Source organism: Dasypus novemcinctus, chromosome 3, assembly GCF_030445035.2.
Source record: "Dasypus novemcinctus isolate mDasNov1 chromosome 3, mDasNov1.1.hap2, whole genome shotgun sequence".
NCBI classification, from domain to species: Eukaryota; Metazoa; Chordata; class Mammalia; order Cingulata; family Dasypodidae; genus Dasypus; species Dasypus novemcinctus.
In genome coordinates, this window is record NC_080675.1 from 6,851,280 (window position 1) to 6,875,550 (window position 24,271).

At 57.2% G+C, this 24,271-nt stretch overlaps 2 protein-coding genes across 2 annotated transcripts in view; both read right to left on the reverse strand.

Moving 5' to 3' along the window:
• CYP46A1 (cytochrome P450 family 46 subfamily A member 1) overlaps positions 1-16,435 on the reverse strand; it is a 38,609-nt gene extending 22,174 nt beyond the window's left edge. Inside the window, 5 exon segments of the mRNA XM_058291807.2 lie at positions 163-249; positions 687-760; positions 9,740-9,821; positions 10,330-10,410; positions 16,220-16,435. Coding sequence (XP_058147790.1) covers positions 163-249; positions 687-760; positions 9,740-9,821; positions 10,330-10,410; positions 16,220-16,338 — 443 coding nt within the window. The 5' untranslated portion in view covers positions 16,339-16,435.
• Positions 16,436-18,797: 2,362 nt separating this feature from the next.
• The window catches only part of HHIPL1 (HHIP like 1), a 33,935-nt gene continuing 28,461 nt past the window's right edge, over positions 18,798-24,271 (reverse strand). Inside the window, 1 exon segment of the mRNA XM_058291815.2 lies at positions 18,798-23,756. Coding sequence (XP_058147798.1) covers positions 23,221-23,756 — 536 coding nt within the window. The 3' untranslated portion in view covers positions 18,798-23,220.

Here is a 24,271-nt window from a genome sequence, read left to right on the forward strand (position 1 = left end):
CCCCGGCACCGCCCACCTCAGGCACCGCCCACCCCAGGCACCGCCCACCCTCCAGCACCGCCCACCTCGGGCACCGCCCACCTCAGGCACCGCCCACCCTGGGCACCGCCCACCCCGGGCACCGCCCACCTCAGGCACCGCCCAACCCCCGGCGCCGCCCACCTGCGGCTGAAGGCCAGGTCCATGACTTTCCGCTGCTTGTGCCAGCGGTCGTAGTCGCATTCCGACACCAAGCCGTGGCCAAACAGTCTGCAGGAAACAGTGGACTTGAGGCCGGGAGCAGGGTGAGGGAACGCGGGGGGCCGCTTGGTGGGGGCACCCCTCTCTTCCGGGGTGATGATCACGCCCTGGCACTAGCAGTGGGGAGGGCAGCACCACGCCGTCAAGGCGCTAAACGCCGCTGAACTGTACCTTCTAAAATAGTGAAAGTGGCACATTGTATATTCTAGGAATTTTATCAAAAGCAAAAAAGAAACAGGGTGACAATGTGCCAAGGCGCCCCGGCCTCAGCCACTCCCGCCCCCACCTGCCATGCGGAGGGGAACAACGAGAAGGCAAGTGCGGATGACAGGAGTGGCGGGGACCTCTCCTGGGGTACCTGCTCGGGCAGCCGGGGACGGGTGGGGCTTACCGCTTCCCCCACACACACCCCCCGCTCACAGCCAGACCCCCCGCTCCCCTCTTACCTCTCTCCAAACACAGTCTGGATGGCGCGGTACATCTTGAAGTCCTTGTTGTACTTGGTTGACATCAGGAACTTCTAAACATCCCGCAGCCCCCCACCCCCCAAAAAAAAATCAACATGAGCTCATGCACCTGGGAGAGGCTGCAAAGCTCTTGGCCATGCTCTTGACGTTGGTGAAATGTTCCCCAAATAACCGGCATCTGCTGAGTGCCAGCCACAGCGGGAACACCCTACACGCTCCCCGTAACCCTCGGCCATCCGAGGAGGAAGTCCTGTTTTCAAGTCAGTTCATCCCATTTTTTCAGGTGAGGCAGCGGGGCACAGAGGGGTGAAGGGACTTTTCTGTGGTCACACAGCTGGAGGGCGGTGCCGGAGGCTTTTCCAAAGCCTGCACTCGGGACCCCACACCAGGCCACTTTCCAAAGCAGTGAGATCAGGAAAAGGCACGTGCTGCTCTGCAACCAGAGCGGGGGAAGGGGGGGGCGGGGAAGGCTGGAGGAAGGGCTTCTGGGTCTGAGGAGAGACTCGGCACAAATTAGGGTCATCAGTGCTAACCCAGGAAGGCTTCCTGGAGGAAGAATCATCTTGCCACACTCAGCTGAATGGTAGCAAGAGTAACCAGAGCTAACAGCTCAAGGCAGTATTGCCCAGTGGTTGGCAGCCTGCCAGCTGGAATTTGCATCCGGGCTCAGAATCCTTGCTCCACCACTTGCTAACACCATAACCTCGGGTGAGTTACTCACCTCCGCCGGCCCCGGTTTCCTCATCTTACAAGATGGGCATAAGAAGAGAGTCTGTCTGTCTGGGGCTGCTGTGATGAGTAAATTCATTCTACATGAAAAGTGCCGCAAACACAGCAGGTGCTCAATAAACGCTGGGCGCCCATCAGCAGCCCATTTAACGCCTAAGCAGTCCTAGGAAGTGCGTGCTATTGCTCTGCTCCTCTGGCATGAACAGGTGTCAATGGCCCCGGCAGGTGGTGGAGTAGGATGTGATGTGGGGGAGGGTGGGGAGAAGGCTGTGATCTAGACAGGGAATAGACGTCAGGGGCCACGGGTGCACTCAGGGGAGCTCGAGGGTGGGGCTGGAGAGGCCGAGGGGCGCAGAAGCCAGGGGGCTGCCCTGCGGGAGGCTGTGGCAGTTTGGTATTATTTATGAATTCCTAAAAGAGATATTGATTATGTTTGTCAAATGGTCTGTTCCTCTGGGCGTGATAACCCTTGGTTGCATTAAATTCAGAGGTTTCCCTTTTACTTTATTAAATCAAGATTAGGCTTTGATTCGCCCATGTCATTAGGGCCGCTCAGAGTGGAGTCCCTGCTCCCGTGGTGGGCTTCACAAGTGGACACTCAGGCAAGGAGACAGAGAAGTAGGTACGCAGAAGAACACAGAGGAAGAGAGGCGGCTCCATGGACGTGGAGGAGGCCAGGAAGAGAGGCGAGCCGGATGGATAATGGCTGCCCTTGGGAGGGGGACAAAGCGGCTGAGCCTGGAGAGAAATGAGCCCCGGGAAGAGAGACGCACCTTATCCCAGCCTCCAGCTGAGATGGAAGAAGCTGCGCCCACGGAGCCTGAAGAAGAAGAGGAAGGCTGAGCCCTGGCAGACGTCGCCCGCCATCTTGCCTCAACACACGGCAACAGGCATTTGGTGAGAAAGCACCTCTTATGGTACCTTGAGGTGGACTCCTTAGGGCCTGTAACTGTGAGCTTCGACCCCAAATAAATGCCCTTTATAAAAGCCAGCAGAGTTGTACTTTGCATCAGCGCCCTTTTGGTGACTAAGACAGAGGCTGAGCCTTCTCTTGGGAGCACTGGGAGGTAGTAGGTGCCATTCCCGCTAGAAATTAAGCAGGGACTGCTGCTTTCAAAGAGCTTAGTTCCTGGGGGTCTAATATTGGTTCTTCAGCTGCTAGGATATCCCAAAAGTGGCTGACTTTGGGTCATGGGCCAAACTGCAGAACCACCCAAAATAAACCCAGTTGCCTGTAAACCAAGTCCCCCACTGCAAGCCTTGATTTCCTCTTGATTGCCCGACGGCAAATGCCCACCCCCAGGCCCCTCTCAAGATGCCTGAGCAGGCGTCCAGGGCAGCCCTAACTCAACTGAAGAGCCTCACTTTGGTGACAGAGCTGCCTCAGCCGGCCCTGAGCAGGCGGCACCCCCAGCCAGTGTCCTGGGACTGCAGGGATGAGGAACACAGAGGACCCCCAGCCCTGCGTCGCTTTCTCTGGTTGCCACACTGAAGGCACACTTCTCCCATGAAGGAGTAACTATGAGGGACGTGCCCTTCCGCCCTAAGCAGCTAGGAAACTGGGCCAAAGATATGAAATGACTGTTTTCAGACACTGGACAACAGACAGTGTGGGACTGTGAGCCCCAAGAGAAGGAAAGAAAAGCATCATGAGCCCTATGATGAGCCCTGCTACATGCCTGGAGGCAATTTCGGGACAGTGGCCCTAAGAGGAGAAACCCAAACAAGCCAGCAGCTTTGCCAAGTTCATGAGCTGCCAAGTTCACGAGAGCGCCTCTGCACAAATCTGAAATGGGGTGTGGTAGGTTGAAGGGCACGCCCTGATGTGGGTATGTCCTTGGTTTGCGTTCTGGTGTGTGTGGACACACTGTCACTAGGTGTGACTTCAAGATTATACTATAGAACTATTGTGACTCTAGCAAGGGAAGAAACTGTGTTACTGATGTGGAGACAGAGGCCACAGTAGTTGCTGAGGACAGGGAGAGGGAAGAAGAGATGTGATGTGGGGGCATTTTTGGGACTTGGGAGTTGTCCTCAAAGATATTGCAGGGGCAGATGCTGGGCATTATGTATCCTGCCATAACCCATTGAATGGACGGGGGGAGAGTGTAAAGTGCAATGTAAACTGTAATCCACGCGGTGCAGCGGTGCTCCAAGATATCTTCAGCAAATGCCGTGAATGTGCCACAATGCTGAAGGAGGTTGTCGATGTGGGAGGAGTGGGGTGGGGGGTGGGGCATATGGGAATCTCATATTTTTTAATGTAATATTTTTTGTGATCTATGCATCTTTTTTAAAAAAAGGCAATTAAATTAAAATAAATAAAATACATTTTTTTAAAAAGCTGTGACTTCAGTTAGGGCGTGGCCCCACTGACCAGGGGGCGCTGTCCTCAAGGTGACTGGAGGCCTTTGCAGGCAGGCTGACGGTCAGATGGAGGGGGCAGGCAGCAGAGGCCACCACGCGCCCCGCCAGGTGTCAGGAGAGGCAAGGACCACGGCGGGCGACAGCCAGCCCCAGAAGGCCACCATTTTCGGGCAGAAAGCATCGCCTTGGGTGACACCTCAACTTTGAGCTTCTTCTTGCCTCAAAACTGCGAACCAATAAATTCCCAATGTTTAAGCCAATCCACTGCATGGTATTTGTTTAGCAGCCAGGAAACGAAATCTTTGGGTAAGTACCAGTCTGTGCACATGTAGGGTGAAACTTCACAAGATGGGACAAAAATCAACTTCCTGGGAAAGGAGAGCTACTGGGTCACTGTAGGCTGAATAATTCTCAGAGCTTATGCAAGGCTGAAGATTGTTCCAGTTCCCATTTGCCACAGTAGACAGACCTCAGACACGGCTTTCGGCAGAGACCCAGAAGGTCATTCCTGAGTTGTTGGGCTAAACTATCTATAGAGTAAATCTGCTCTAGAGGCACCCTGAAAGAGCCTTAAAACAAGCCTTGAGAGGATCAGGCTGGTCTCAAGAACTTTACCACCTGCCACAAAGAATTCCAATGGTCTTTAAAGGTATAAAATAAAATCTATCATTCAACAATTTAAAATTCCATTGCCCAGTATCCAATTTAAAAAATCACCAGACATGTCAAAAAGCAGGAAAATCTGACCCATAACCAGGCCTGGAAAGAACAGCGATAACTGAATTAGCAGACAAGAACTTTTAAACACTTGGGAGCGGAGGTGGCTCAAGCATTGGTGCCTCCCTCCCACACGGGAGGTCCCAGGTTCAGTTACGGTGCCTCCTAAAAAGAAGATGACGAATAGACACAGAGAGCAGATGGCGTGCACAAAACAACCAGGGCTGGGGTAGGGTGGGGAGAAATAAATAAGTAAGATAAATCTTTTTTTAAAAACACTCATTATAAATATTACAATAATATAAAGGAAAATGGGAACATAAACTCATGTATCCAAGAAATTCAAATAATTCTAAATAGGATTAACACAAAAAAGGACACCAAGAGAGAACATAATCAAATTGCTGAAACTAGTAATAAAGAGAAAATATTTAAAGTGGACAGAGGAAAAAGACAGTATGACTAGAGGAACACAGACAAAATGAACACAGACTTCTCATTAGAAAGAGTTCAAGTCAGGAAATAAAGAATAGTATCGTTAAAGTGTGGAAAGGGGAGCGGATGTGACTCAAGCAGTTGGGCGCCCGCCTGCCACAGGGGAGGCCCCAGGTTTGGTTCCCGGTGCCTCCTAAAGAAAAAAGCAGGCAGACAATGAGCAGAAGGTGCTCAATAAGCAGATGGTGAACAGTAAGACAACGAGCAGACAACAAGTGCAGACAACGAGCAAAAACAGTGAGCAAAAACAACGAACAGACGAGGGGGCCATCGGGGTGGGGGGCAGAAACTGATTCAGAGCGTGGGAGAAAAATCTAAAATCTAAAAATCGAACTGAAATTCCATGCCCAGTGAAAATATTTGAAATGGTTGCGCATTAAAGACTTTTTCAGATTAACAAAAACAGAATTTGCCACCAAGAGACCTGCCCTCCTAGAAATGTTAAAGGAAGCTCTTCAGGGAGAAAGAAAATGATACCAGATGAGATCTAGGAACTACAGACTTACACACAGAGATACAGAGAGAGAGAGAGAGAGAAAGGCGCCAAAAATGGCAAATAGATTCTTCCAAGATTGGTGGGGCTCGTTTTGAGCTCTGACCGCACTGGGAAGGAGCTGTGAAGGCTGCCTTTGAGACCGAACCGGACTTGCCCACTTCGTTTCTTCTTTGAGATTTTCCTCGCTTCGATCCCTCTACGCTAAGTGGCCTAGAAAATGGTGTCAACACCAGGAAACTCAGACTTTGACGGCAGCAACGTCAGTCCCTTTTTTTATGTGCACTCGATCCAACATCCTTACTTGGATCTGTGGTACCAGAATCCTTTCCTCGATCATCCGTTCTATATGCATGGGGCAGGTAACTCGAAGACCAAAAAGGGACCTGTGTTACAGGCTACCAAACACAGAGATTCAAGGATATAAGGAGGAAACATATGAGCTCCTGCTACAAAGAAGAGAGGAGCATTGCAGTGTCAAGATGGGAAGAACATGTCATCTCTTTCTCTTGGGACCTAATAAAACCCTTGTGTATTAACTTAAATTCACAAAATGTGATGCATAAAATCTATTGGAATTGTCTTAATACAGTAAAAAAAGGTAAATATATGGATAAATATAAAAGATATATTAGTCTATTTTAATATCTTTAAATATAAATTGGCTTAAAGCAAACATAATAATGATGTATTGTGGGGTTTAGAGAATAAGTAAAAATAAAATGTATGGAAACAACAGCACAAAAGGCAGAAAGAGAAATGGAAGTATAGCGTTATGAGGGTCTTACATTTTACTTGAGGTGGTATAATATTATTTGAAGAAAGATTGAAATAAGCTAAAGATCAGATGATAAACTTTGGACAACCACCAAGAGAAAGAAAGGGATCTAATAAGCCAATGGTGGAGATAAAATGAAATACTAAAGAATAATCCAAAAGAAGGTAGGCAAGGAAGAAAGGAAACAAAGACAGATGGGACAAATAGGAAAGAACTAATAGCAGGGTAGATTTAAACCTGACCATATCAATAATTACATTAAATGTAAATGATCTAAGTATTCCAATCAAAGGCAGAGTGTCAGACTGGATAAAATAGCAAGACCCAACTATCTGCTATCTATAAGAAACCCACCTTAATTATAAAAGCATTGATAGATTGTAAAAGGATAGAATAAGATATCCATGCAAACACTAAGCCCAGGAGAGCTGGAGTGGCTATGTCAGTATTAGACAAAATACACTTCAGAACAAGGAATAAGGGATAAAAGAGACACGTTATGAAGATAAAGGGGACAATCCATCATGAAGACGTAACTATCCCAAATGTGTACACAACTAATAACAGAACTTTAAAATACAAAAAGAATACAAAATTGACAGAACCAAAAGGAGAAATGGACAAATCTGCAACTATGGTTAGATTATTCAACACTCCTCTACCAGTAACTGATAGAACAAGCAGACAAGATTTAGAAGATTTAAATAATACTATCAACCAATTTGACTCAATGACATTTCTAAAACACTCCATTCAACATTTGCAGAATATACATTCTTTTCAAGTGCTTGTGAACATTCACCAAGATAAACCATCTGCTGGGCCAAAAAAAGTCTCAATAAATTTAAAAGGATTGAAATCATGAAGAGCACTTTCTCTGACCTTAAGAGATTAAATGAGAAAAAGAGAAAGATAATTGGAAAAATCCCATTATATTTGGAAATTAAATAATGCATGTCTAAATAATCCATGATTCAAAGAACGAATCATAAGAGGTACTAGGAAATATTTTGAATGTATTAGGAAAGAAAAAAAAATCAATGCTCTAAACCCCCATTTTAAAAAATTAGAAAAGGAAGAGCAAACTAAATCCAAGGTGAGTAAAAGGAAGAAAATAATAAAGATAAACATAGAAACAGCACAATAAAAAAAAAAGCCACACAAACAATAGGAAAAACAGTGAAACCAAAAGCTGGTTCTTTGAAAAGGAGAGTAAAATTGATAAACCTCTTGCTAGCTTGATGAGAAAATAAGAGAAAGCCCAAATTACTATTCTGAGGAATGAAAGAGGAGACATCACTAAGATCCTACTGGCATTGATAAGACAATAAGAAAACATTATGAACAATTTTGTGTGAATACTTTCAATAATTTAGATGAAATAGACAAATTTCTTGAAAGACAAATTACAAAACTCAAGAAAAAAGAGAAAATCGGAATGGCCATATGTGACGGTTGGGTTTATGTGTCAGCCTGACCAGGTAATGGTGCCCAGTTATTTGGTTAAGCTAGCACTGGCCTAACGGTTAGCTGCGAGGGCATTCTGTGTACTTATATCATCAGTAGAGTGGCTGCATCTATGGCTGATTGCACCTGTAATCACCTACCAAGACTGTTGTCTCACCCAACCAGTTGAAGGACTTAAAAGAGGTGATTATTTCAGCTTTCAGAAGAGAGACTTTCCATCTCTACTGGAGCCAGCCAGTGTCTCCTGGAGAATTCACTTAAAGCCTTCATCGCAATTGCCAGCTTGCAGCCTAGAGTATGGAATTTGGACTCCTGCATCCTCACAGTCATGTGAGACAATTTTTTAAAAAATCTCATAATATTTACAGATATCTCCACTCAGTTCTGTTTCCTTAGAGAACCCTGACTAATACACCATAATCGATGAAAGAAATTTAATTTGTAATTTAAAAAAACACCAAAAACCTTCAAAGAAAAGTCCAGGCACAGATGACTGTTAATTCCATCAAACATTAAAGGAAAAAAAAAATAACACAACTCTTAAACAAATGCTTTAAAAAACAGAGGAGGAGGAAGGAACACTTCCATTCTTATCTTACGAAGCTAGTATTAACTTGACAGGAAAACTAGACAAAGGCATTACAAAAGAAAGAAAGAAAGAGAGAGGGAGGGAGAGAGGGAGGGAGGGAGAGAGGGAGGGAGGGAGAGGGAGAGGGAGAGAAGACAGAGAGAGGGAGAGAGAGAAAGAAAGATCCTCCACAAAGTATTAGCAATTGAATCCAGAAATACATAAAAAAGATAATACATCATGACCAGGAATGCAAGACTGGGTTTAGTATATGAATATCAATCAACATAATTCACCATATTAGTGTATTTATTGAAATTTCCTTTCTCATTAAACACCTCATTAAGCATGAACATCCTTTTGCATGGTTTTTGGTAGCAAGCTCTAAAAAATCTTAAACTGTCTCTATGTGTGAAAGTCATGTTTTAAAATGATTTTTAACATATTGTGAAAGACACATGAACACCATGACTGTTCAACTTGTCGCTCCATCTGATCCCCAAAGAGTATTGTATCCTCAAGGTCACCACAGCCGCCACCCCCTCCTTGCAGGGAATCACCCCCATACATGTGCTGAGTACCCCCTGTGAAAACAGCAGCACCATCCCTGGTTGAGCACCTACTGTGTGCCAGGCACCAGGGTAGATGGCTCACACCCACTATTCTAGCTCCGTTCTTATAATCACCAGTAAGAGAGGCATCGTTCCTATTTTAAGGTGAGGACATTGAGGCTCAGAATGGTCAGTAACTCGTCTGAGGTCCCACAGCCAGCTGGTGACAAAGCCCAGATTTCAGCCCTGTTCTGCCAACTCCCAAAGAGATGACCTGGCACGCACGCTTGGCACTTGCACCAAGACCCCGTCCTGCACATGTGTCGACCCAGCTAATGCCGCCTGCCTCCCTGGAGGCAGCGCAGCGTGCAGGGTACAAACACAAGCTTTGGAGTGAAGCTGCTTGGGTTCAAATCCCGTTTTACCTCTTTGTGCCCTAGTTTTCTCCTCTCTAAAATAGATTCTCACCAGTCCCTACCCCGCTGAGGGTGAAATAGGTGAGCCACTGCACACAGCATCTGGCACGTCGCAAACGCACGCGTTGAAGTATCTTTTGACCCTTCATTTGCTACCTTATCAATCAATCATTAATTCTCACCAGAGCCCTGGGACGTGGGGATCATAATTCCCATCTCACAGATGGGGAAACTGAGGCCAAGAGAGAGAAACTAAAGAATCCCCACCCAGATGCATCTGATCTCCAAGTCCCCGCTCACTCCAACCAACAGCTCTGCGGGCAGCAGCCCTCCAAGCGGGGGTGGAGGAGCGAAAGCTGCCGTTTCCTTCCGGACCCTCAGGAAGCCGGCCCAGATGTCTGGGCTCCAGAACACCTACCCCCCTGCCCGGGGAGAGCACTCGCCTGCCTACCTTGACCGACTCGGGGCTCGTGACGATGACCGAAGTTTTGTGGAAGACGTTGACCCGCACGACGGGTCCGTACTTCTTAGCCCTGGAAAGCAGAGCAGCATCAGCCGGGCCGGCCGGGGAGGGAGGCGTCCCGTCCCGGGAGGGGGCTTAGCCGCAGGAGGTCCCGGGGGGTGGCCTGCGGGCAAGGCTCTGCCCTGTTGCTGACCCGCTGCTGGGGCACGGCCCCCAGGGGCCTCACTTTCCACACCCATAAAATGGGATTGCCACCTCTCTCCTCTGACTGCCCCAAAAAGGTTGCCCTGGGAATCAAACAATCTGATGTCTGCAAAAATGCCTCGAAAAGAGTAAAGCACCATCCCGACGGGTGACTGATAGCTGGTCACACCCCCACCCCGTCTACAGGTGAGGAAACTGAGGCCCAGGGAGCTTCTGGAGGGTGGTGGAAGGTACCCGGTGGGCTCTGGAACCAGCCTCCCCCGCCCCTCCACTCAGGGAGGGGCCGGGGCGCGGGGTGGGGAGGTCAGGGGTGGATGGGAGCTGCCCCACGAGGGCCCTGGTGTAAGGGCAACAGAAGACGAGTCGGCACCCACCAATCCAAAAACACGTCTTGGAGTGTGCGGCCACAAACCTCATCCTTTTTCCAAAAGTAGGGCAGGTGTCCTAGAAGGAAGCTGGAAGAAACGGGAAACGTTAGGGTCTCGGACGCCGGCACTACAGAACGCTCCCGCCCCCGCGGCAGCCCGGGGGTCGGCGTTATTAGGCCCACTTCACAGATGGGAGAACTGAGGCACAGGCACGGCTCAGGGTCACCAGCCAGTGAGAAAACGAGTCAGGATCAAACCCAGGTCTGACGGGCTCCAGAGGACTCTGGGGAGAGGAGAGATCCTGCTCCATTCCACTCCGTCCCCCTGGGGTCAAGGGCAGGGGCTGGCACGAGGAAAGGGCACAGCGTATCCTGAGAGGCAGGTACCTCAAGGAAGTCATTGACGCCGGCTGTATGCCAGGGACCTCACTTACTCCTCCCGCCTCACCTGGAAGGAGGACCTGCATACAAGGCAGGGCAGCCGAGGCTGGAGAGGGGAGGCCGTTTGCCCGTGTCGCACAGCTGGCTCCGGGGTGCCCCCAGGTGCTCCTTACTGGGGGCTGTTTCGGGGGCGCTAGGTCTGCAGGTGACCACGGGTGGTCAGCTTGGGTTGGTGCCACCACCTTGAAGCATGTCTCAAGGTGCCCGTGACTTTCTGCCTCCTGGGTGACCTCATGCCAACCAAGCTGACGGCAGCGTCCAGAATGGTGACAAGGGGACTGCAGTGGACCTTTGTGGGTCAAGGACCTCACATTCTCTTGGCAGGGGCAGGGGATATAGAAGATAAAGAAGAAAATAAACATGATGTCCGAGAGGGAGAGGAGGGAAACAGAGGAGACGCGGGGGGATGGGGAGAGCGGGGGAGAAGCTGGCATGGGAGCCGAGACCTGCGAGCAGCGAAAGGTCTGGCCTCGCGGGTGGCTGGGGAAAGAGCAGCCCAGGCCTTGGGGAGAGCCGGTGCGAAGGCTGGGGCCGCAGGGCGCTGGAGACAGCCCGGAACAGCAAGGAGGCCCCTGGGGCCGGAGCCGAGCCCTTGAGCGGAAGGGGACTGAAGACGGGTTGGGGCGCAGGCCCCTGGGGCCTTGCGGGTGGTTGGATAGCCGGTTGCTTTGACCTTGGTGAGGTAGGGGCCGCCGGGGGTCTTTGAGCAAAGCAGTGGTGGGATCTGCCTTGAGTTCCAACAGATCGCTCTGGCTGCTGGGCTAAAGGTAAACTAAGGGCGGCAGCACGGAAGCGGGGACACCGTCGGGGGCTTTGCGATGCCCCCGGGAGGGGTGGTGAGGCCTCGGACCCGCAGGGTGGCGGGAAGCACCCTGCTGAGTCTGGGGGTGGTAGGAGGTGGGGCTGCAGAGCTTGGGCACGAGGGGGCCTGAAGCTCTGGGCTGGGCTACTGGGAGGATTGGGGGGGGCACCATTCGCAAGACAAGGAGCACCCAGGGAGCTTCTGGGGGCGGCAAGGACCATCACACCCCGCCCTGTGGGACACCTGCCGCTTGCCCTAGGGAGGCGTTCTGGGGAATTAGCCCCCTGAGCAGCCCCAGCCAATGGGGCTCTGACTGGCCCGGGGGCGGGGGCCCCAGGGAGCCAGCACCCCGACTGTCCACAGTGGCAATTTGCTTTCTTGGCTTTCTTCCCTTCCCTGTGTGGCCCACACCCCTGGCCCCCAACCTGGGATCAGCCCCCAGACTCCACTCGCACTTGACCCTGTGTGAAGGCCGCTGGGGACCCGGGCTGCCTCCTGCGGGTTAAGTTAGGAGCTTGGTTTTGGACCTGACGTTTGGGAGGCCTTTTGGACACCCAAGGGCACTGTGGAGCTGGGAAGGGGGGGAGCGACGCCAGATGACCTTGAACAAAAGCAGGTGTGGAGCTGGGGCCACTCCGGAAGGGGTGGTGGGCTCAGGAGGGACCGGGGAGGAACCGCAGGGCCAGCACGGAACCCTCGAGGACTCTCGCTGCCGGGGGTGCGGAGATGGTGGTGAAGTCCTGCGAATCCCCTGCTGCCCTGCGACGGGAGTGGCGCAGGAGAGGAGGGAGAGGCCGGCGCGGCGCACGGGGTCCATCCGCGCGGCGGGCGCGGGGAGGCGCGGGGCCAGGAGCAGGGAGGGCCACAGTGGCTGCAGGGCCTGTGGGAGAAATGCCCTCTGGCTGATCACTCCCTTGGGGAAGTGAGGAAGAGTAGAAGGAGCGAGTGAGCGTGGCGGGGAGGTGACGGGAATGAAGAAGAGAGAGAGCTGCCTGGGGGGTGCGTGAGCACGGCGCCAGGGCAGGTGCGGGGCCCCGGCCACTCGGGGTGAGGGGCCCTGCGTTTACACCATGCCACCTGCAGAAGGGTGGGCTGGGGGCACCACCCACCACCCTATTTCCAGAATAATCGTTCCCCAAATCTGCACGTTTGGTGGGGTGTGTTCTGAGTCACCAGAGTCTGGTACGTAACCCAGGCCTGCCTGACCCCAGAGCCCCCACCCTAACCACCACCAAGAAGGAAGGAAGGCGGGTGCCAGCTCAAGCAGGCAGAGGGCACGGAGTGGCTTGACGGCCCCACTGCCAGGCAAGAAAGACCTAAAATCCAGTCTTCCCTGTTCCTGCCAGGGGCGCTGGGGAAGAGAAGACAGAAGGGCAAGGACAGGTGTCCGAAACAGGCAGGTAAGCCAGGGCATCACAGAGCACTGGCACTTGCAGCTCAGCACCCGAGCAGCCCAAGGCCCAGCTGGCAAGCCCCAGGGCGGGGACTGGACAGCAGAACCGCCCGGGGAAAGAGGGAGGACCAAGACCTCCACGGCCCTTCCAGCACAGTGGGAATCCAAGGTTTCCTACGGACAAGAGAGCCCTGGGCAGTGACCGGGGCAGAGGCCACCCGGAAACCCACTGCGGGCCCGCCGGCCGGAAGCAGGGAGCCCACGCCAAGGTGCACGTCACACCAGGGGACGAGGGGGGGATGCTCAGCTGGGCACCCAAGGTCCACCGGACGTGCCTCCCGGCAGGACCAGCAACAAGTCTCACCATCGCCAGGACCCACCAGGGAGGCTCCTTGCCGGCCAGCCCCCGCCCCTGGCACCTTGGCACCTAGGAGTGGGAGGAGAGGGCCAGTACAAACATGAAAGCTTTATTCCACAGTAAATACAAATTGGGAGAGAGCTGCCTTTCATTGTCAAGTTCATAATCCAGCCAACGCTACCAGTAGAGTGGGGGCTGATGAGGAAGCTTAGGGTCGAGTGGGGTCTGAGTTTTCAGCTGTGTTACAAGGATTGCTGCAGTAGATGCTGTAACAAGGCAGGCTGCACAGAAGCAATCTGTGCGGGAGCCCAGAAGTGGGGCACTTGGGGAGGGCAGCCTGGAGGAGAGGGCCACCTGGTGACTCCAGCTGAAGAAGATGGATGAAGGTTGTGGGGAGGGGCACAGCTGCTGCCCCTTGCGAGCAGAGGGAGGGGCGAGCTGGCTAAAGCCCCGAAGCACCAAGGGGCGAAGGCCACCAGAGCAGACGTGAAGCACAGATCTTGCCAGCCATGGTTTGTGGATGCAGGCATTTAATGCCAAAGCATCTGGCTTGTGCTAGGAGAGCTCCAGAACTTTCATTTAGCAGGGTTTTATATTTGACCATGGACCAATTTTAAATCCCACATCTTTTTACATATGCATAGTACACTTCACCTCCTTAGAATGAAGAGCCCCTAATTAGAGCAGGCATCCTTCCATCCCCCTCCCGCACCCACACACCTGTAGGTCACACGTCAACTCTGTGGTGGAAGAGTTGGGGAGAATTCAGCCACAGGAAGGAATGAGGTACGGATACATCTACAACACGGATGCACCTTGAAACGGTATGTTGGGTGGAAGAAGCCAGACACAAAAGACCACACGTTGTATGACTCCCTGTATAGGAAAGGTCCAGAGTGTGCAAATCATTAGGGATGGAGAGATTTGTGCCTCGCAGGGGCTGGGGGAGGGGAGAACGGGGCGTGAGTGCTGAGGCAGGGGATTTATCTGGGGGATGATGAAAATGTTCTGGAATTAGAGAGTGGTGCTCGTTGTGCACCTCTGTGCACATCCTGAAACCCACTAAATTGGACACCTATATAAAGAGGGTAAATTGTGCGCTGTGTGAGTTAAATCTCAATTTCAAAAAAGATGTGGGGAGAGGGGCTAGATTGAAGGTCTGTCCCCTCGAGACACGGGAGCCCAGCCAGGTATAGAGCAGGTGAAGCTCTCGGGTTGGCGAGAAGTCCAAGGAATGATGAGCCTGGCTGAGCGGGAACTCGGGAGGACGACAGTGTGTGTACAGAGCTCGTGGGAGAATCCCACCGTTCCACTCGGAATCACTACTTCTTGCGTGTCCACCCCGTCTGTGGCAGGGTGTGTGCTGGTGTTGGGGGTACAACAGTGAATAAGACAGGCGCCAGCCCCGTGGGAGAGACAGACACTTCCCAAGAGGTTGCACAAATAACGCCCCGATCGCCATGATGCCGTGGGGGAGAATGACATGGTAACTTAAGGGCTCATGAAATGAGCACATCTTCGGGGGGGGCGGCTAGGAAGAGCGTCCCTGAGAAAGAACATTTAAGGCAAGCCTGGAAGGCTGGGGGCAGAACCAGCTAGGCAAAGTGGAAGGGGTGCCAGGAAGGCAGAGAGGCAGGGGATCAACAGCTGCCTCCTCGTGTCACCAGCCACAGAGATTTGTCCCGAAGCCACCCAAGAGGGATTCAGGCTTCTAAAGCCAGTGCATCTGGCGTGTGCTGGAGATGGGTGCCTTCCAGAACTTTCATATCTTGGGGTTTTAAAAAGTGTGTCTAATACCAATGTTTATTCAGTCGTTCAACAAATATTTATTGAGCATCTGCAACGTGCCAGGCAGTGGGGATACACAGACGAACACATGGCACCCCTGCCCTCCTGGGGCTCACATTCTAAGGTGGAGACACACAGTCAACAGGTGACCAGACAGCTAGCAGGTGGAAAGAAGGTAACTTCGGGGGGGTGGGGGTAATTGCTAGGAAGGAGTGAGAGCGTGGCGCCATAGGTGTTGGGGGCTTGGTGGGCTTTACCCAGGGCGGAAAAGGAAGACCAGCGTGAGATGAGGAGAGAGGAAAGTCACGGCTTGAGAGAAGGGATCCCGGGTCCAGGAACCGGCCCTGGGTAGGGAATCAGCTGTGTGGAGGCAGAAAGACGGGGCGGCAGCGGCGGCAGCAGCAGCAGGTAAGGGGGAGAGAAGAGAGCGGTGGGGGGTGGGGTCCCAGGGCGCAGGGGGGCCTTGCCAGCCAGCCACCGAGTGAATTGAATTTAGAACCGGATTTAGCTCCAAAGTGATGGGAAGCCCACAGAGCCGCGAACTGATACATCTGATTGCAGCTTCAGAAAGGTAATTGTAGCTGGGGGAGGTAGGCCCGGGAGCAGGGCAAGAACTGCACGGAGGTGGTAAGGGGAAGACGAATCGGAGATGCCGGACAGAGAGCCCGAGACAGACAGGAATGGGGCCGAAGCACAGCGTGTGCCAACCCGGGTGAGCGACCCTCAAGTCCCCAGAGTGAGAGCGCCTCTGGGCGGCCAGGCAGACCTGGGTTGAAACGGAAGCTTACCAGCCGTGTGACCTTGGGCAGGTGACTCCGCCTCCGCGCGCCTCAGTCTCCTCGTCTGCACGATGGGGTAACAATAGCGCCTACCTGACCCGGCTGTCGCGGCCGTCACGCCCGTCGGGCCCAGCCGAGCCGGGGGGCGCCGGAGCCGCCGCTGCCGCTGTGAGTGATTTGTTGCTAAGAATAGTTAGCGCCCCTCTCCGGGCCGCCGTTCCCCGGCGGCCGCGCGCAGAAGGCCGGGCTGGACCCCGGGCCCCGACGCCTGCTGGGCCGCGGGCCCCCGGCCCCCCGCGCGAGCGACGCCCCGGCGGGCCCCCCGCCCCCGCTCACCTGGGCCGCGGCGGCCCGGGGATGTGCTCGTAGCGGCTGCGAGCGCGGTGCACGACGGAGCAGCAGAGGCCGACGGCGAGCAGCACGGCGCTGCCGAGCAGCAGCAGCCCGGGGCTCATGGCTCCGGGCCGGGGTCGGGCCCGCGCCGAGGGGGCGGGAGGCCGCGAGCCGACTCGGCTGTCAGCGCCGCGCGCCGCCTCGGCCCCAGGCCCGGCGCGACCCGGCTCCGCCCCCGCCCGCCAGGCCCCGCCCCCGGCCCCGCCCCCGCCGGCTCCGACCCCGCCCAGGGCGCTCGGGCCCCGCCAACCACGTCTCCGCCTCCGGCTCCGGCTCGCGGGTCTCGGCAGCGCCCCGCCCCGCCCCGAGCTCAGCGCCCCGCCCAGGGCATGCTGTCTCCGCCAATCACAACGCCGCTTCGGGTTCAGCCCCCGCCCCGCCACCCTCAGGCTCCGCCCCGCCACCCTCAGGCTCCGCCCCAGCCGCGGCTCCGCCCAGCACGTGTCGTCGTTGGCAACCGGTCCTGGGCCCTGGGCTCCCTGCCGCCTCCGAAGAGGGGCGATTCTCCCGCGCGCTCCCGGGCCCTTTCCTTTCTCTCTAAAGCCCTCGTGGGCACCCCCCCATCCTGGCCCCTTAAGTTCCCGCATTACTCCGGCCATTCCCAAACTTGCCCCCGGAACCTCGGACCCCGAGGCTGATTGTCCCCCGAAGTCGCCCCTAGGGCGCCTCCCGGCCTGTCGGCAGGGGGAGCTCGCGGGCCCAGTGAGAGCAGGACGCGGGTGGCCGGGACCCCGGAGGGCGCCTCCGGGACCTCCCCGACCAAGGCGAGTTGAAGAGTCCAAGCCCTCCCCGGAAGCGCGAAGGCGCGGGGGTGGCCAGGGCATCTTTGGAAGCACCGTCTTCCCTCCGTGACCACCTTGTTCCTTGCCCCTGGGGTGCAGGAGCAGCCAAGTCTCAGCTCTCAGCTCCCAGGGGCCCCCTGCAAGGGGAGCAGTGGCTCGGGAGGGTCAGGGCAGGCAGGGGGCCCGGCGCAGGGCAGGTCCAGAGTCCCGGCCAGAGGGCTTGGGTACCGACGGCTTCTGAGAAGAGGCCAAGCGCCTGCCCCACTCGTGCGGGTCTGGGGGTCGGAGCACAGAGGAGGCCCGTGGCCCCGCTCCCAGGTGCAGCCGGGGACAGGAGCCAGTCTCAGCCACGCGTGTGTGGGCGTGCATTAGGAGCTGGGCCCCGCGCGGAGGGGGCAGGATCTCCGCCCTCGGGGCCACCGCGGCCTGGGCAGGGCGGGCAGCCGCTGTCCCTTGCGCGCGGCCTCCTGGGCTGGCTGCGGGGCGCCGACGTGCCACCGCGCCCCCGTGTGGCGCGAGAAGCCGCCGCAGGCGCGCAGGGACCTGAGGGGGGCCCTGCCCCAGGCGAGGCCAGGCGGTCCCCCTCCTGGGCAGTGAGAGCTCCAGGGTTGGGAGGCACTTCTGGGGGGGGGGGTGGCCAGGACCCTAAGAGGGAGAGCACTGACTTCCTGCATGCTGGCAGGTGAGCGGGATAAGTGAGAGGGACATGACCATGTTTAGTATGCAGATTTGGTGGCCTGCTCCCTCAGTCCACCTAGCTAAGGGGGGAGCAGGGGCCACGTCCACACCTTATCTGGTCCCCCCTGCCTGCTCTGCAGATGAGAAAATGGAGACCAGGAGAGGGCAGTGGCAGAGGCAGGGATGACCTGGGCTCCTCCGGCCACTTAGGGGCCTTCCCTGCAAGCCCAGGGAAAACGGGCAATGAGCCCATTTGCCTCCCGGTCTTGCAGAGCCCAAGGACAGCACAGCTTTCTGCAGTGTCAGCAAGACCCCCGCTCTTCACTTCCCTGACCAACGTCCATGCCCACCCCCTGGCCCAGCCTCTCGCCCCTCATTCTTGCCCCTGGACCCTCTGGTCCTTCTCCCCAGAAGGCCTTGCTCCTTTCCCCCTCACCTTCCCAGCCAGGCTGCCCGGTGAACAAACTTGCCTCTAAGTTCCCTTGGCCTCACCAGGAAGAGAATATGATTCCTCTCGGTTCCCAGGGATTCCTGTTCTCCCAGCACACGATTCTGTGACACCTTCCCATCTGCACTCCGTGGTAAACCTCCTTCCCCTTTTGAGCCTCAGTTTCCCTACCTGAAAAGAAAGCAGAGTCCCCTTAACCTAGGGGTTTTTCTAAATCACCTGGGGAGGCTATTAAAAGTACATGTATACAGCAGGCCCAGCCTTGGGAATCGAGATCAGGCAGGTCTGGGATCGGGGTACAGTGAGGCTGTCCCCTAGGACCACCAACAGGGTGCTCCTGGGAGTGCCCACCTAAGCGCCTGGCCCTTCGCTGGGAAGGTCTAGACCTGCGCTGATACGTAGCCATGGGCTGCAGGTGGCTATCGAGCACAAAACGTGGCTCATCCGAGTCGATATGCTGGATGTGTAAAACACATCAGATTTCAAAGATTTAAGTCCCACAATAAATGAATGTTAAAAAATCTCACTAATACTTCTAACATTGATTACCTGTTGAAATGGTCGTATTTTGGATATGTTGGATTAAATAAACCAGTAAAATGAGTTACACCTGTTTCTTTTTACCTTTTTAATATGCTAAAAAACAGGACATCCATGGCTTATGTCCTTTTTCTGTTGGATGGGTCCAGGAGGACAAGGATTCTCCCAGTGGCCCCAGGGCCAGCAGCGTCGCCTGGACCTGGTTAGGGCTGCCAGTCTCAGCCCCACCCCAGGCTTCCTGAGTCAGAAACTCTGGAACAGGACCCGGCATCCTGTGCTTCACAATCCCTGCAGGTGAGCCCAATACACCTGAAGAACTCAGGTGTGGCCTCCACGCAGGAAGCGGTTTCCCAGCAGGTCCCGGGGGAAGATGCAGGCGGAAGGGGGCGCTCTGAGGCACTGTCGCACTGGGTGCCGGGCAGGGTGGAGGAGGGGAAGGAAGGAAGGACCTGGTCTTGGGGAGGGCGGGTCCCGGTCTGAAGCGCCGCCCACTCTGACGGTGGGACCTGAAGCCGGCTACCTATGCACCCTTGGGAGCCGTGTCCTCACCTGGAAATGGGGGCGGGTGATGTGGAGGGGCCTCGTGGGGCCATTGTAAGTGTTCAGTGAATGCGCCTTGTCAGCAGGTGGCAGGAAGATCAGTGTCTCCCCAAGAAGATGGAGGTCCTACCTGTTGGCCGGAAGGAGCTGGTTTTCCTCCCGGGTTGAGGATGGCACCCAGGTTGTTCTCAGGACAGTCCCTCTTCGTGGCCAGCCCCTCCCCTCCCTGTCCTGTGCAGCTGGCAGAAGCCAGCATGGCCCACCGGCCTGGTCTCAAGCTTTCCGCCTGTGGAATGGGCACACATGGGCTACAGCTATTGCTTGTTTGGACATCAGTTTTTGTGGGGGGCAAGAAACTACAAAAGCATCCAACCAAATGTAAAATACAAGATGTCATAGGGGTCTTAAAATGTTTGTTTTCTTGGGTTAATGCTATGCTGTCATACACCTCTGTGACTTTTGTTCAAAGCCAAGGCTAGCAGGGGCCCTGGCTACTGCAAAGTCTAACAGTCACCCCTGTCAGGGCCAAAGCACGTTTGCAAGTGCTACAGCATTTATCCTTCCAATGAAGCTGCCAAGGGACAGCATCCCGTTTTCCAGTGAGGCTCAGAGAGGTTAACTGACCTCCCTAAGGTCACACAGCCAGGACTGGACCCCTGGTCTCTGGCTCCCAGGCAATGCCTCTCAGTGAAACATCTGAAAGATGTAAATGCCGGGATGCGTTGGGGGGCCGGAGATTGCCCACTGCCAGCCACTGCCTGCGGCTGTCAGGAACAGGGTGTCTTCCTCTGTGGGCCCTGGCCCAGATGGGACTTGCTAGAGGGCCGCAGATGAACTAGTGGTCTGGGGAAACAAGCTGTTACCCAGCTTAATGCCAGTCCTGGGCATTGGGCCACCCCCCCAACATGGGGCATCGAGGGCTCTAGAAGGAAGCCGCGTGCTCTTGGCAAAGGCAGGGCGACTAGTCTTCCTGGGTGCTGGCTGGAGGCCCGATTAGAGGAGGTGAGGCCAGAGTCTGGGAGGGGGTAGGGAGGCCTGCCTGGGACCTGCCGCATCCCCAGAGGCTTGGAGGGTGCTGGGGGGGGGGCAGTAAAGTCCCTGGGGACACGGCCGCCTGGGAGCACGTCCTCGGCAGCTGGCGAGGGCGGCTGGACCACTGGACAGGAGTCTGGGCCTGGCTCGGCCCCTCCCTGGATGGCAGTTTCCCCACCTGCCCCACGACAGGGGTCTCATGGGGAGCAGCAGCGAATCCCAGGCCCTGAGGCCGCAGGGCTCAGCCAGGGCCGCCTGGGTGCAAAGACTGGCCGTGTGGCCCCTGCTGGTGGCCTAGCCTCTCTGGACTTCAGCCTCCCCTGCCAAGTGGGGGCTGATGGTAGCACCTGCCTCGCAGGGCTCAGGTGAGGATTAAAGGTAACCACCTGCTTAGAACAGTGCCTGGAACGCAGGTGCCAAGGCCGGCTCTCCCTGGTCTCACCCAAGGGACTGGCGAGGGGCCCCATGGTGGGACCTGCCCAGCCCAAGCCTTGTTTCCTGAGGGGGCCCGTGGGAGAGGAGGCAGGGGGGAGGAGGAGTCTGAGTGGAGGGCGGGCAGGGGCAGGAGGGGGTGGGCGGGACTCGCCAGGGCCCTCACTGCCAACCAGGTCCCCTCCCCTCGCAGGAGCCGCCCTTCCTTCGGGGCCCTCCATCGCCGCCGACAGGCACCCAAGACTGGACTATGGCCTCACTAGGGCAGGGTGCTGGGGGTTCCAGGCTGTGGGTGCTCAGGTGCATGGGAGGTGCCACCCCCCACTTACACTCCCCTCCTCAGACCCCATCTTGAGGCATCATGGTCTCTACTCCCCAAAATGAGGAGGCACCCCAGGAAGAGGGGACAGAGCAGCTGTCCAGTCCTGCCGCCAGCAAATCCACTGCTCAGGGCCAGGGCCGGAGGACCCTGGGGGCAGGGTCAAGGTCACATGCGGCCACCCACAGCTCGGCCCCCTGGCAGCAGGCCCAGGACCCTCAGCCTCCTGGGATTTGTTTCCCCATCCGCACGGTGAAGACTCGGGCTGCTGGTCACCAAGGGCCCTCCTAGCTCCCACCGCGGGTCAGAACGTCACTGTGTCCTGGGAAGCTGGTGGGTGGCACCTCTGGATGCCGGCTCAGCCACCCTGACGGCACGGCTGCCCGCCGGGCAGAGGGGCCCACGGGGCTCTCCACGAGTTGCTTCCCAGCCAGGCTGGCAGCCTGCTCTGGGCAGGCGCCCTGAGCACGCCGGGCCAAGCCAGGCCCTTCTGCAGCGTTAGCGGCCTTGAGCCGGGGAGTGCAGTGGTTAGGGGACACACAGGCTCCGGAGCCAGGCAGCTTGCATCCACATCTGGCTCTTCCTTCCCTGGCTGGGTGCCCCCAACAGAGCTCTGTCACCTCTGTGCTCCGCAGTCCCCATCTTTAAAGGAGAAAGACAGGGCTGCCTGTCTTTTTTTAAATGACCTAAGAGGCCTCGGGTGCTCTCGTCTGTCCAGCACGCCTACAGGTGCCTTCCACGCCGCGATTTCCAAGCAGGCTCCACAGAACCCGGTAGGCGGGGGGCCTGGCTGCTCGGCAACCCACCGAGCTCGGGGGCAGGAGGCGCCCCAGAGGCCCACGCTCTCCACCCAGGGCAATGCATGGCCGGGTGCCCCGGCTGGCTCTGGCACCCACTGTTGCCTCTCCCTGGCACACCATCCCCGGCGCCAGCTCAACTCTCAGAACTCGATGCAGGCATGCCCTCCTCGGGAAGCCCCCCGACTTGGTTGGGGAGCCTCCTCTGGGCCCCCACGGCCCCTGGGTGTCCCTGAGTTGATGTGGGCTATATCCTGTCCTCGCTGCCCGACTCCTCTGTCCCTGCCCCTACCCCCTGCCAAGACGACCCAGCAGGGCCAGGGGCGCTGGGGGGAGCAGGAGCGCAGAGGTCTGGGCCCCTGGGGGGGGGGGAGCTGCGGCCGCAGGGGGCCTCAGGCCTCCCACCGGGAGAGCAGGAGAGCGGCTGCAGACCCGCTCCCAGGCAGCGCTGGTCGGAAAGAAGAGGCGGAAGGTGCTTTGTAAACAGCCACGTTGCCGGCACAGGACTGGATGACAAAGCCTCAGCAGCCCAGTTCCAGCCCCCGCCCCGAGTCAGCCCAGGGTGGGGCTGGGGGCTTCCAAGGGTCCCTGGGATTCACCAACAGGGTGGGGGTGTGGCCACAACACATCCTTGAGAGCAGAGAACCACCCCCTGGGGCCCTGGGTGCTTAGAATGGCTGGGCGAAGCTGCACCCAGCCCGGGCCGGGGCTTCTGTGCCAGGAGCGGGGGGAGGGGGGAGTCGGACCTCAGGGTCCCTCTCCAGAGCACCCACGGGGCCCAGTGAGAAGGTGCATCCAGCCATAGGCTTCTCCCAGCAACCGCCTCGGAGCACCCAGCCCCTCCAGGCACCCCCCCCCCCCAAAACAGGCTCGCTCCCCCCTCTCCGGCAGTCAGACCCCGGCCCGCAGCTCACCCTGGACCCATCAGTCTGACTGCAACTGGGGCTTCCCTTGCCCCACGGGGTGCCCTCCTGTCCTGTGCCTCAGTGCCCACCGCCCACCGGGCCACGCTCTTCGGCCACGTTCCGTGGGCCACGGTCCAGCCGGTCCCGGGCGTTCCGCTGCAGCGGCGCAGGCCGCTCCCTTCCGGCCACGCCTCTGGGGCTGCGGCCAGGGACCACGCGGTGTCCCTGCGGCTGCTCGGGTTCTTGGAGGTAAGACACAACTGCACACACGCACCCCACACTCACGCTTTAGGACTACAGAAACACAAGGGACAGACCGGGGGCGCCCCGCACCCACGACCCGCACTGCCCCGGAGCCCTGCTCCCTAGCACAGGGCGCAGGGGATGGGCCGCGGGGCCCGGCTCGCAGCACGACGGGACCGCGGAAGGGGCCCCCGCCAGGCTCCCCGCGGCTGGCGCAGGGGGCTCCGCCTACAGGTCGGGGTCCTGGTGGCTGCACACAACGCCCGCGTCCTCCTCGTGCCCGCAGTTGTGCGTGCCCACGCCGGCGTGCGCGCACTCGAGCAGGCTGCGCTCGCGGCCCGAGCAGCGCACGTCGTCCAGCAGGATGGGCAGCGCGCGGCCCTGGCCGAACTCGGCGCGCTTGGAGGCGCGCGCGGCGTGCGCGAAGCCCAGCTGGCGGCACACGACGGCGGCGGCCTTGGCGTCCCACGCGTCGTCGCACACGGTCCCCCAGCTGCCGCCCACGAACACCTCCACGCGCCCGCGGCCCGGGCCCAGGCCCGCAGGCCGCACCAGGCGCACGGCGCCATTCGAGGGCGCGGGGCTCGCCGTGCTCGGCCGCCCCCGCCGCCGCCCGCCGCCCCTCCGGCCCCCGGGTCGCCGCGAGGGCCGGGCCGGGCGAGGCGTGGACACGGGCGGCGCGGCTGTGGGGCGGCTCCTGCGGGGCGCCTTGGTGGGCGCGCGCGCTGGGGGCCGCGGGGTGCTCTTCGTCCTTCCGATGAACTCTGCACAGAAGAAAAGCGCGCGGTCAGAGTGACTGAGGGCGCAGAGCCCAGCCCACTCCCCTGCTTTCCTGCTCCACCCCCCAACCCCGCCTGGACCGGAAATGGAAAGCCCGGAGAAAGATGCCCTTCATCCTGCCCTATGGAGGCTCGGACCCCAAAGGCGGGTTATCCGGGCCCGCATGGGTGCCCCTTGGTCCTTCAGCAGTCACTCCCTGACAGCTGCTTTGTGCCGTTCGGCTGCCAACCTGGTGGGAGAGACACCCCGTCCCACATTAAATGCCGAGTGCAGTGCAGTGGAAAGACGAGCTGGAGGGCCTCCAGCCGGAAGCCACCCTCCCTAGTGCCAGTCCTGGGTTCCAAGGGTCAGGAAACAGGCCCCACTGATGGGTATCAATTTCTGAGGGTCGGAGGCCGTCAGTGGTCAGCAGGTAGGAGCCGGACCCACCCCGCCCCTGCTTTGGTCAGGGTGAAGCGCCCCCTTCCAGACTCCCAAGGCCGCTGGCCCCAGCACCCTG